At 45.7% G+C, this 12722-nt stretch overlaps 1 protein-coding gene across 9 annotated transcripts in view; it reads left to right on the top strand.

Moving 5' to 3' along the window:
* The window catches only part of slco4a1 (solute carrier organic anion transporter family, member 4A1), a 205568-nt gene that overhangs the window by 161599 nt on the left and 31247 nt on the right, over positions 1-12722 (top strand). For all 9 annotated transcript variants that reach the window (XM_068048429.1, XM_068048427.1, XM_068048432.1 and 6 more), the window contains one exon: positions 9216-9370. In XM_068048429.1, coding sequence (XP_067904530.1) covers positions 9216-9370 — 155 coding nt within the window. The remainder of the gene's footprint in view (positions 1-9215; positions 9371-12722) is intronic.

Below are 12722 nucleotides of genomic sequence, written 5' to 3'. Positions count from 1 at the left end.
TCATCAGCAGTCACAAGAAAAAATGATAGTGAGTTGTCACGATTACTTGTACAGATTTCAACTTAAGTCCTGTAAAAAGCCCAAGAATAGGATCTCCACTTTTGCATGTAAAGTTTTGTTTCCCCTTGTTATATCCCTTACTTTACAGAAAGCACTGGGGCCACATTTTCTTGGTACAGTTTCTTGGGTACAGGTTGTGGGGAAGCTGGTGATAATTTCGCTTCTGCGATCCTGGTGCCACTGGTGGTACATATCATGAAATTACACACCGCCAATCCATAAAGCTCCGTCCGTTAGCCAGGATTATTACTCCCAGATGCATTTTTGTACCCCAATATTTAGATTTTAACTCAGTCAAAATCCATTCACTTACATAGCCCATGAGGCAGGGTCGGAGGTAGGGGGGCACAGAGTATCATGACTGGTGGCAGGGGAGACAGAGGGCCCGTCACCCAGCCATCTTCCCGGGAGCCGAATAGACTGATGATGGCCTTTCCACTCAGAGGCCAGTTGAGGCCCATAAGTGGCCTATTCACGACCAATTAAGGGCCTCTTCCCGCCGCCACTGGCATCGTACAGCAGCAGGGAGGGCCTCTGCCACACGGGGAGGACGCCTTATAAAACGAGGTGCCCTCCCTGTGGGCTTGGGGTGTGGGGGTCCCTCCACCTTAGGCAATTTGTGGCTCATGGAGGAACTCCCCCACCCCCCCGGGATGCCCTTATCCCTGGACTGCACAACCACCCCCCAGCACACTCCTGCTGGGGCCTTCCAGACTGGCCCCAGTGACCCCGCCTCACCTCTGTTCCGGGGTTCCAGCACTGGGGTTGGGTCCGAGGCCTCTGCAGTACTGGCAGCAGCCACCACTCCCAGTGGCAACACAATATAATTTTTACTCGGTGTGGGGGGTGGGGGGGAGGTGTTTTGGGGGAGCTGGTGGTTAAGAGATTGCACGGGGATAATCCCCATAGCTGAACCGTGCTGGGAGTCTGTGGAGTGGTCAGAAGCAGTCAGTACCATGACCACTGCTTTTTTTGATCTATATTAATGACCTAGACTTTGGGAGTGCAGGGCACAATTCCAAAATTTGCAGATGACGCAAAACTTGGAAGTATTGTAAACTGTGAGGAGGATAGCGATAAGCTTCAAAAGGACATCAACAGGCTGGTGGAATGGGTGGTCACGTGGCAGATGAAATTTAATGCAGAGAAATGTGAAGCGATATATTTTCGTAGGAAGAATGAGGAGAGGCAATATAAACAAAAGGGTACAATTCTAATGTGGGTGAAGGAACAGAGGGAGCTTGGAGTATATGTACACAAATTGTTGAAGGTGGCAGGGCAGGTTGAGAAAGTGATTAAAAAGTCATAAGGGATCCTGGGCTTTATAAATCAAGGCAAAGGGTACAAAAGCAAGGAATTTATACTGAACTGGTTCAGCCTTAAGTGGAGTATTGTGTCCAATTCGGCATGCACTTTAGGAAGGATGTGAAGGCTTTAGAGAGGGTGCAGAAAAAATTTACAAGAATGGTTTCAGGGATGAGGGATTTCATTTATGTGGATAGATTGGAGAATCTGAGGTTACTCTTAAAGAAGAGAAGGTTGAGAGGACACTTGATAGAGGTGGCCAAAATCATGAGAGGTCTAGACAAAGTAGATAGAGAGAAACTTCCCTTTGGCGGAGGGGTCGAGAACTAAAGGACACTGATTTAAGGTGACTGGCAAAGGAACCAAAGGCGGCATGAGAAAACATTTTTTATGCAGTCAGTGGTTAGGATGTGGAATGCACTGCCTGAGAGGGTGGTGGAGGCAGGTTCAATTGTGGGTTTCAAAAGGGAATTGGATACGCACCTGAAGGTGAATTTGCAGGGTTATGGGGAAAGAGTGGGGAATGGGTCTTGCTTAATTGTTCTTGCAGGGAGCCAGTGCAGACTAGAAAGGCTAAATGGCCACTTCCTGTGCTGTAACCATTCTATGATTCAGCAAAGGTAACTAAAATGTTTTTTGAACATTTATGTGGAATCCTTGTGGGTCGGGGGAGCAGGAATTTCCCCCAGCACCACAGCAAGTCACTGGGCCTTCCCAGCCCTGGCCTTATTTCTCCTCCTAGTGCCAGGATCTCCGCCGCACCTACCACCACCCACCCCCAGCCCCCCCAACCTCTCAATACCCCTCCTCAGCACTAACTTCATGTGGGGACCATTCCTTTCTGTCCCCGGTGTCTTTGGGCTCCTCCTCTCTGCTCCTGACATACTCCCACTGGTTTCGGGTGGAAGACTGTGCTGATATATTTTATGTAGAATTACAAAGAATATACAGCACAGAAACAGGTCATTTGGTGGTCTTTGCTGGTATAATCAACAGAAAATGCTGGAAATAGTCAGCAGGTCTGAGTATTTCCAGCATTTTCTGTTTTGATTTCAGATTTCCAGCAGTATTTTGCTGCTAGTCTGTGCTGGTTATATTTCGCACAGGTCTCCTCCCATTCTCTCTACCTCACCTCAGCCTTTCAGCATATCTTTCCTTCCCTTTTCTCACATAACGTCTAGTTTCCTTTTGAAAGCATCTAAGCTATTGCTTCAACCACTTCCTGTGGTAGTGAGTTCCACAATTTCACCACGCTTCGAGTAATAAATTTCTCCTTATTTCCCTATTGGATTTATTAATCTTGTACATACGGCTCCTTGTTTTGGATTCTGCCACAAGTAAAAACATTCTCTCCACATCTACCCTGTCCACCCCATTCATAATTTTAAAGATCTCTATCAGGTCTTCTCTAAATCTTCTCTTCTCTAATGAAAATAGCACAATTTGGAGTTTCTGGAGAGCTGTAATCTCTAAGTTCTGGTATCTGTAAACCTTTTCTGCACTTTCTCCAGTGCTTCTGTAACCTGTTTATAGAATGGAGACCAGAACCGTGCACAGTACTCCAGAATCCTACACAAGTTTAACATAATTTCTACTTTTGGATTCTGTAACCATAGAGATAAATCCTAGTGCTTTGTTAACATTTTTACTTGTTTTGCCGACCTGCTTTTGATGATGTTGCTCACCTGTACCGAGTTTACTTCGCTCTTCTACCCGATTCAGTTTCCAAGGGGTATGTAATGTTTCTACTTCTCCCACTGAAGTGCATCACCTCACATTTATCTATGATCATGTTCTTTTGCTACTTAACTGCCCACTCTGCAAGTTTTCTAATGTCTTCTTGTAACATGTTGCTTTCTTCCTTAGTGTTAGCAATACCCCCAATTTGGTGGTATCTGCAAATTTTTATATTGAGTTATTTGCTGCTAAGTCCAAATCATTGATGCTTGTGGGTCATCACTTTCTCCCTTCCAATCTGAATAACAACCCCTTTACCTCTACTCTCTGTTTTCTATTTTTTAGCCAATTTTCTATCCATTTAGCTATTTTTCTCCTGACTCCATATGCCCGAACCTTTGTCATGAGCCGACTAGGTGGTACTTTATCAAAGTTACTAAATATTAAATATATCCCAGAAGTTAAAATGGCCTGGGCTTCAGTCTGAGCTCCCACAAAGATTTCCCTGCTGTCCTGCACCCCCACCTCTCTGAACAAGCCTTGGAATTAAAATTGACCTTCTATTCCAACCACCTCCACCCCCACAATGATTTTCCTCCCTTCCTCGGTGCAGAGATGTTGAAGTAAATGGTACCCCTTTTGTGATGACTGCAGATTAGGACCTTTGGCCAGTCTGCGTGTTCTATTAGACAGTTTCTTTAGGCACTGGGCCATTTGGTGGAGCTACTAAAACTTTTACTGTGATGCTGTAGTGCTGCATCACAATTTAAGAATGAAGCGAAATGCTCATAGGATGCTGATTAATGGTAATCTGGACTTGCAGGTTAGGAACGATGCTTAGAATTGCAGAGTAAAGAGCCAATTAGATTTCAGAACAACATAACCAGGGACCTATCAGATTTTGGAAATTTTTTGCGGTCATGGTCAATCAGATGGAACAAGAAAATTTTCAATGGCATAAATGGTTCTACACCCGCAAAAAGACCCAAAAGGTGAAATTCAGAGCCTTACCAATACATTAAAACTTCAACTATTCAGTTTAAAAATAGCATACTGTACCATTACTATAAATTGGATTCCCATGCTTAGTCCTTGCCTTTTAATGCCTCAAACATTAGAATGTGGGGCCTCTGCTTGCACAACACCCCCTGCTCCTAAAAACTCACCATCACCACTTCACTGCCTGGCTCCCCACACTTTGAAGTCCAGTGCATTAGCCTGATGTAAACAAGCACAATGTACATCTGCAGGAATCTGACTCAAATGCAAAAGAGTGCAGTTCACAGAGAGGCATCATCAGGGCTGCAGCATCTGCACCGAGGAACGCTGCCTTTCTTCACAAATGGTAATGGTTCGGTATGCATAGCAGTTGTTCTCTGATGAACAAACTTTCATTACAGTGGCATAAAAGGCTGGTGAAATGGGGCTAGAAGAGAACGAGATGGACATGCTAGAGAAAGGGAAAGCAAAACCTATTTGGGACCCAGTTGTGGAGGAAAAGACAGAGCACCTTTTGGGTGGGAGGAGAAAGACAGAAGGAGGAATGACAGAAAGATAGATACAGACTATATTGAGCAAGGGATGAGAAGGGAAAGAGCTTCCTGAGCCAGGACAGAGAGACTCTGTTAAAGTAATGAAGCCATTGCTGTTGGACTTTGTGACTCAACCTTATCTGTCTTAACATGAACAACAGTATATGAGTTTCACTAGTTCATCCATTCTAATGGCAGAAGCAACCCATGTATATCTCATGCTCTAAAATAAAAGCAAAATACTGAAATAAAAACAGAAAGTGCTGGAAAAATTCAGCAGGTCTGGCAGCATCTGTGGAGAGAGAGGCAGAGTTGACGTTCTGATGAAAGGTCACTGACCTGAAACTCTGCTTCTCTCTCCACAGATGCTGCCAGACCTGCTGAGTATTTCCAGCACCTCCTGTTTTTATATCCCATGCACGTCTAATTCAGCCCCATGGAATTAGTGCGCTCATTTTAAGCCCCGGGATCCAAATTTGGCTTGTGTTGTATTAACTAAAAGCATTCAATTCAAGGATCGCTATATCATGCATATCTTTCTAAAAGCAATTTATTATGTGACTTTGAGAAATTATAATTTGATATCCATTACTCTTTGGATATTATGTTTTCAATAAACTTTCACCATAATTCACAATATTTCTTAAAACTTCATTTGACTCTGGCATAGGAAGATGAGGTAATATTTGGTTGCATGTTTCACATTCCAGCACATCGCTAGTGGTCACAGTTAACACCATTCCAGACAGATTTCAAAAGAAACACACATAATAACTTGAGGCAAAAGCAAACATCTGTGTGTGCTTACTCTGGAGTGTTTCTGAAACATTATTTTGAGTTTCAAGCAGTCAGATTTTAGTTGCCAATGGCTGGAATGAAATGTCAGTCTGTGAAAGTAGGAAATATGCCAGTATTCACAAAATTAAGAATTCTCAACAACAATAACTTGCATTCATATAGCACCATTAATATAAAAACACGTCCCAAGATGGTTCAGAGGAACATAATTAGGCAATAATTGATACCAAGTGAAAGAATGAGATATTAGGATGGCTGACTGAAAGCTTGGCCAAACAGGTAGACTTTAAGGAGGACTTCAAAGGTAGGGGAGAGAGCTGGAGAGGTTAAGGGAAGGTATTCTGGAGCTTAGGGCATAAAGCATGGCCATCAATGGTGGGGCAAAGGAAGTGAGGTATGCCCAAGAGGCCAGAGTTGGAGGAGCACAAAATTCTTGGAGGGTTGTAGGACTGGGGAAGATCATAGAGATTTGGGAGAGGTGAGTCCTTGGAGGGATTTGATCACCAGGACAAGAATTTGAAAATAGAACTGTTGCTGGATCGGGAGTCAATATAGGGCAGTGAGAATAGGGTGATGGGTGAGTGGGAGTTGACAAGAGTTAGGATGTAGGCATCAGTGTTTCAGGTGAACTCAAGCTTATGGAGATTGGAGGCTGGGAGGCCAGCCAGGAGAGAATATGAGTCATCAAATCAGGAGGTAACAAAAGCGTGGATGAGCGCTGAAGACAGCAGATGAGCTGAAAACATGAAGATCTCCAATGCTATGGAGGTGGAACTAGGTGGTCATTCTGTTGGTGAGAATATGGAATCAGATGCTCGGCTCAGGGTCAAATAGGATGCTGAGATTGGAAAAATGTTTCGTTCAGCCTGAGGCAGTGGCCAGAGAGAGAGATGGAATCAATGGCAAGTAGCTAATGCCAAAGACAATGACATCTGTTTTCCCAATGTTTAATTGAAGGAAATTGTGCCTCATCCAAGAATCTCAGGGAGATTGGATTTCCAAAGTGAGGAACTAATGTTCCGAAGAAGGGTCACTGACCCAAAACGTTAACTCTGCTTCTCTTTCCACAGATGCTGCCAGACCTGCTGAGTGGTTCCAGCATTTCTTGTTTTTATTTCAGATTTCCAGCATCCGCAGTATTTTGCTTTTATTAACTAATGTGTCAATTGGCCAGACCCATCTGGAATATTGAGTTTAATTTTGGGCACCAAACCTCAGGCAGGATATATTGGCTTTGGTGGGGTGCAGGGCAGAATCACCAGAATGATACGAAACCTTATAGTGTTAAATTATCAGGACAGGTTGCATGATCTTGACTTGTATTCGCTTGTGTTTAGAAGGTTGAGGGGTGATCTTATTGAGGTATTTAAAACAACAGGATTGAATTGGGTAAATACAGAGAAATTACTTCCTCTGGTGGGGGACTGCAGAACAAGGGGACACAATCTTAAAATTATAGCGAGGCCATTTAGGAGTGTCAGCAGGAAGCATTTTTTTCCACACAAGGGGTAATTGAAATCTGGAACTCAATCCCCCAAAACACTGGGTCAGTTGCAATTTTCAAGACTTAAGATTGATAGATTTTTGTTAAGTATGGATATCAAGGGATATGGAGCAAAGTAAATGGAGTTGAGGTACAGATCAGCCTTGACTCGTTTTGAATGAAAAAATTGCGCAAAAAAGCTGAATGACCTACTTCTGTATCTATGAGGGAGTTTTAACGGGACATTGGAGGCGGTGGGGGTGGGGGTGGGGGGGTAAGGAAGAGACAGAAAAAATGACTGCACAGGAATGCTGACAACTTTCTGTCTCTTCCTCCTTTTCCCAGGGGTAACTTCTGTGTGCTGATGGCAATCCGCCTGACAATGGTGGGAAGCCAATTGAGAGTAATAATGATGGTACAAGGACTAGAGGACACAGATTGAAGGTTTTGGGCAAGAGATGCAGGGGAAATATGAGGAAAAACTTTTTTTTACGCAGCGGGTGGTAATGACCTGGAACTCACTGCCCAACAAGGGTGGTGTAAGCAGAGACAATCAATGACTTCAAAAGTAAATTGGATGGCCGCTTGAAGGAAATAAACTTGCAGGGCTACAGGGATCAAGTGGGGGCGGTGGGGTTGGGACGGACTGGATAGCTCCATGGAGAGTCGGCATGGACTCTATGGCCAGAATTTTACGCCGCCCCAGCGGGACGGATGGTGGCGTGGGGGGCGGCGTAAAATTAAGTGGCAGGCTCCAGGAGGCCTACCCGCCCCGATTCCACCTCCAGACAAGCTTACGGAGGTCAGGCGGGGGGTGGGAAACAGCCCGCCCGCCCGAGGCCAATCAACACCCTGAAGTGGCCACTTAAGGGCCCTCGCCCGCCTCCATGGGTATTTTACCCGTGGCAAGCGGGTGTGCTGGGGACGTGAAAGGCCGCCCAGCGATAGCTGTCGGCCTTTCCATGCCCCGGGGGGGGGCATAGCAGTCGGGCACAGGGTGCCCGATTGATGGCCGCCCCCACCTCCCAAACCACCTCCGGGATCCAAGACGCCCCCCCTCCCCAAACGACCACCCTAGCCTCACCAGGGCATGACCAATCCCCCTGGTGAGGCAGCCCAAACTTACCCACTCTCTCAGGTCCATGGCGTCGACTGGACTGCAGTCCCAGCAGTGGCCACCTCTCCCGGTGGCACTGCTGAGACTAAAAGCTGCCGGCCCGCTGATTGGCCGGCAGCTCACTGAGGCAGGACCTCCTCCCTCAAGTCGGTGGAAGTCCCGCCTCGGGACAATTAAAGCCTGGGGATCCGTAAAATACGGGACATATCGCCAGGCTGGGCGGAAGCGGGTTCGTCACCAACGTTTACGTCGGAGTCTGGCTCCAGTCCACCCACTGTAAAATTCCAGCCTCTATGGATCGAATGGCCTCCTTCTGTGCCGTATATGACTCTATAAGTAGGTATTTTCAAAAGGCAATGAAATTTTACAGGATCTGCCATAGTGCCTACAGCTTGTCAACTTGCAGGAGGTGAGTGCACAGTGGGAGGTTGGAGCGCCATGAAAGTAATATGCAATCTGCATGGTAAAGAAGCAAATTGGCAAGCCTGAGGTCGTCCACAGACTGAGGCTTTTACTTGCATGATTATCATCTGGAACTGATGTCACAGATAGTGCTGGTGAGGAAGAAGTGGCTGCCATTTCCTCCAGCCGTTTCATGTCTCCATTTTGTGCACCCTCTCTTGTCCCATTCACATCAGCAGCACTCTCACTGCGGACACAGTGATGGCTGCCTGCAGCCCTCGCATTCATGCTTGCTGAATCACCGTCCCACCTCGTTTGCCTGACCGCCGTCCCTAATTGGCCAGCAGTCCCAGAGGTGCCTTCTTAATTGGACGCCTCTTGGAAGATTACACTGACAGTTCCATTACTGTGGCAATCAGGTCCACAACCCAAAAATGTCCCACCTTCCGGAAAAAAACGAAGGTGGGAAAATTATTCCCTATATGGATGTCAGACAACAGAGGCATTGGATGAGTCGAGAAAAATGGCAATGAGGTGGAGCTTGGTGCTGTCAGCTATGTGGGACATGTGGAACATGATAAATATCATTGCCAAGGGGCAGCATGTAGATGAGCAATAGCAAGGAGCCAAGGCTAGATCCTTAGTTATTTTGTCTGTGTTTAATGTTCCATTAAAAATCATACATTAAATCTTTATTTTAATAGCTTCCCATTTCTTTTGCGTTCTATTTCATTGCATTAGAAAGAGAAGGAATGAGAAGGAAAATTTAGCAAGGATTTGATTTTCATACTATTTACATATCTCAAAACCTATAGCTTTGACCAAGTTTTCTTGTCCACAGGTCAGCATTGCTATTGCTGAAGAATCCAACTTTCATCTTTCTCTGTCTGTCAGGAGCAACTGAAGCTACTCTGATAGCTGGCATGTCCACATTTGGACCCAAGTTCCTTGAATCCCAGTTTAGTCTGAGTGCCTCACAAGCTGCAACACTATTTGGTAAGAATGGAATGACGTGATCCTTATTGATATTTAGGTTTCCTTTTGCTAAGCTTTATTAATGGAGTTCAGTGTAGACAAAGAGTATCCGTGTTATGTTTTATTCCCCTAGGGACATGTTGCTCTGCACATTTAACTGACCTGTGCAAATTGCTCAATGATTTCTAGGTGCAGGTTGGTTTGGATTTGAGCCACTTAATAACTGCCAAGTGAAAATATGACAATGCACCTGCTTTCATCCAATATATATATTTTTAACATGTTTCATTTTTGGTGGATAAGAAGATATTATGTACTATTTAATGATCAACAGTGAATTCACTTTAGGATTTACTTTTTTTAAAAATTGACCTGGGTGACACCAGGAATGTTGCATTTAGAGTTAGTTGAAGGTGGTGGTGAGCCTTCTCCTTGAACTGCTGTAGCCCCTGTGGTGATGGCACACCCACAATGTTAGGGAGTTCCAGCATCTTAACCCAGTAACTGTGAAGGAATAGCTATATATACGTCCAAGTCGGGGTGGTGTGTGACTTGAATGTGAATTTACAGGCAATGGTGTTCTGATGATTTTGCAGCTCTTGTCCTTTTTGGTGGTATAGGTCACAGAGTAGGGAGGTGCTGTAGAAGTAACCCTAGTGAGTTGTTAAGTGCATTCAGGAGATCATACATGCTGCATCCACAGTGTGCTGGTGACAGGGGTGAATATCAAGTCCAGTGGTAGAGGTGCCCACCAAACAAGCTGCTTTGCATTGGATGTCATTGCACTTCTTGAATATTGTGGCTGCACAATTCAAACAAGTTGTAAGTATTGTATCACACTTCTGATTTAACCTTTGTAGAGTAGGATGAGACATTGAGGGGTCAGGAGGTGAACCACTTGTCAGAATATCCAGTCACTGCCTTCTCTTGTAGAACAGTGTGGATATAGTTGGTCGAATTAAGCTTCTGGTCCATGATGAGGGACTTGATGATGTTAATGCCATTGCAGGTCAAGAGCGACTGCTGGGCTTTCAATTGCTTGGGAATCTCTTTCCCCAGCACTTATGTGGCATGAATATTACCTGCCACTCATCAGCCCAATGTTGAACCCCAGAAAACGTGTTGTGGAAGGATAATGCTGGAGCCTATCTTTACTCAGTTTCACATTTATTGTGCAGAGTAAAGGATTACAAACCTATAACTCCTCACTCAAACCCTCCACCAGGCTCAATAAGAGTATCCTTATAAGTACTCAGGTAAGACCCCCAGTTATCACCCTCCACCTGCATATCATTAAACAATTGTTACACAATTAACACCCAAGCCTGGCTGTCACCCAGATCCTGCTGTAGGCTGATGCAGGCTGTTTTGTGGTATTGTGAATGAAAGTGAACAATGTCAGCAAACAGCCCTGCTTCTGACTTTATTAGGGAGGGAAGGTAAGGCAACTGAAGATAATTGGGCTGAAAATGCATGGAACTCCTGCAGGACTGTAATGTGGCTGCAGTGATTGATCTCTGACAACCACAGCCACCTCCATTTGACTATGATTAACCTCAGTTTTCTATGCCTTGATGTTGGGGGTAACACTCATTGTTCCTCCTCTGAAATCCATATATTGCTGTTTATGTCTGAATCATAACTATAGTGAGGTCTGGCACCGAGTGATTCTGGCAGAACCCAAACTGAATGTCGGTGAGCTGGTTACGGGGAGGACAGTGAAAGATTGGTAATGGCTAGGTTAGATTTAGCCTTCTACATTGTCTGGTAAATGCTACTGACATAGTTTGACTAAGGGAGTGGATAACTCTGGTGCACAGGTCTTCAGCACCCTTGCTGGAAATATGTTTAGGCCTATTTTTTGCTCGGCCTGGTACACTCAGCCAGCTCCTCTAATTTTGGGGACTTCTGGAGTAGACAAATAGGATTGTCCACTTAGCAGTTTTAGCTTTTGTACTCAGATGCTTGACTTCACCATAGTTGAGGATCGGGATGTTAACAGAGCCTCCTGTTCAGTTATAAGGATAGAAAATACTGGAAATACTTAGCAGGTCTGGCAGCATCTGTCGAAAGAGAAATAAAGTTAGTGTTTCAACCTAATATTAGTTACTTAGCTGTCCACCATCATTTTTGTGTAGGTCTACAAAGCTTTGTTCTGATCCATTATTGTGGGACTGCATTTCTCTATAGTTTGCTGCTTATGGTATTTAGCGTGCAGGTTGTAACTTCACGAGGATGGTACCTCATTCTAATGTGGGAAAAGTTCTGCTCCTTTACACACCCTTCTACACTCTCCATCGAATGAGAGTTAATCTACTGGCTTGATGATGGTTGAGGATCGAGAGTTATGTTGGGCCATGATACAGATAGCGGTGGCGAACAATTCTGCTGCTGCTGGCACACAGTGCCTTATGGTTGCCCATTTTTGGTTGCTAGATGTGATCTTAATCTGTCCTAGTTAGAACTTTAATACCAAAGTCCATCTTTCTGATAAGTTTGCCTGTGACTCTGGTCAATAGCTTCTCCAATCTTCTGGCATCCCATGTGAGTTGCTTCCCTCTTCATTTCGTGCAGCTCTCTCTTTTGATTTATGCACTACCTCCTATCAAGCCATGGTATCTATGCAAGTCAATAGGTTTAGTTAACATGGGATTTCATTGGGTGGAATTTTATGTTGGGTGGGAGGGCCTGCCCACCGGCCAAAAAGTTGGGGATGAGTGCACCTCCGCCGGGTCTGGGGGCCCGCTGTAATTCTACTTGGCCCGGGCCCTTAATTGGCCTCGGGCGGGACTTCCACCCATCTGAGGCAGGAAGTCCAGCCTCCAAGAGCTGCCGACCAATCAGCGGGCTGGTAGCTCTCCGTCCCAGCAGCTTCACCAGGAGCAGTGGCCACTGCTGGGACTGCAGCCAGAGAAAGGAGCAAGGGGGACACCGGCCCCAGAAAAAAGGTAAGTTTGTGGGACCTCGCCGGGGACATTCGGCTCGGCCCCGGCGAGGCAAGGGGGAGTCGGTTAGTTGGGGTGGGGGTGGGGAATGTAGTTCAGTGGGGGCGGTTGGGCTATGGATGGTGCCCTCCGAGGTTTTACTAGCAGCCTCCTGGAGGGCTTGAGCTGCCGCTGGTAATGTACCAGTGGTGGCAGGAAGAGGCCCTTTACTGGCAGTTAATTGGCCACTTAAGGGCTTTAATTGGCCTGGGTAGGCAGGCCGTTTCTCGCCGCCGCTCCTTGTAAAATTGCAATAGGAGCAGAAGGCTACGGGAACGGCAGCCCTCCTACCTCCCACTCAGTTTTACAATTCCTGCCCACCCCCCCCCCCCCCCCCCCCCCACAAGCCTCCAGCCTGTTCCTGCAGGGGGAGTAAAATTCCAGCCCAG

The sequence above is a fragment of the Heterodontus francisci genome, chromosome 16, assembly GCF_036365525.1.
Source record: "Heterodontus francisci isolate sHetFra1 chromosome 16, sHetFra1.hap1, whole genome shotgun sequence".
Taxonomy (NCBI): Eukaryota; Metazoa; Chordata; class Chondrichthyes; order Heterodontiformes; family Heterodontidae; genus Heterodontus; species Heterodontus francisci.
The sequence above is the reverse complement of the archived record's forward strand: the minus strand, read 5'-3'. Positions and strand labels throughout refer to the sequence as shown.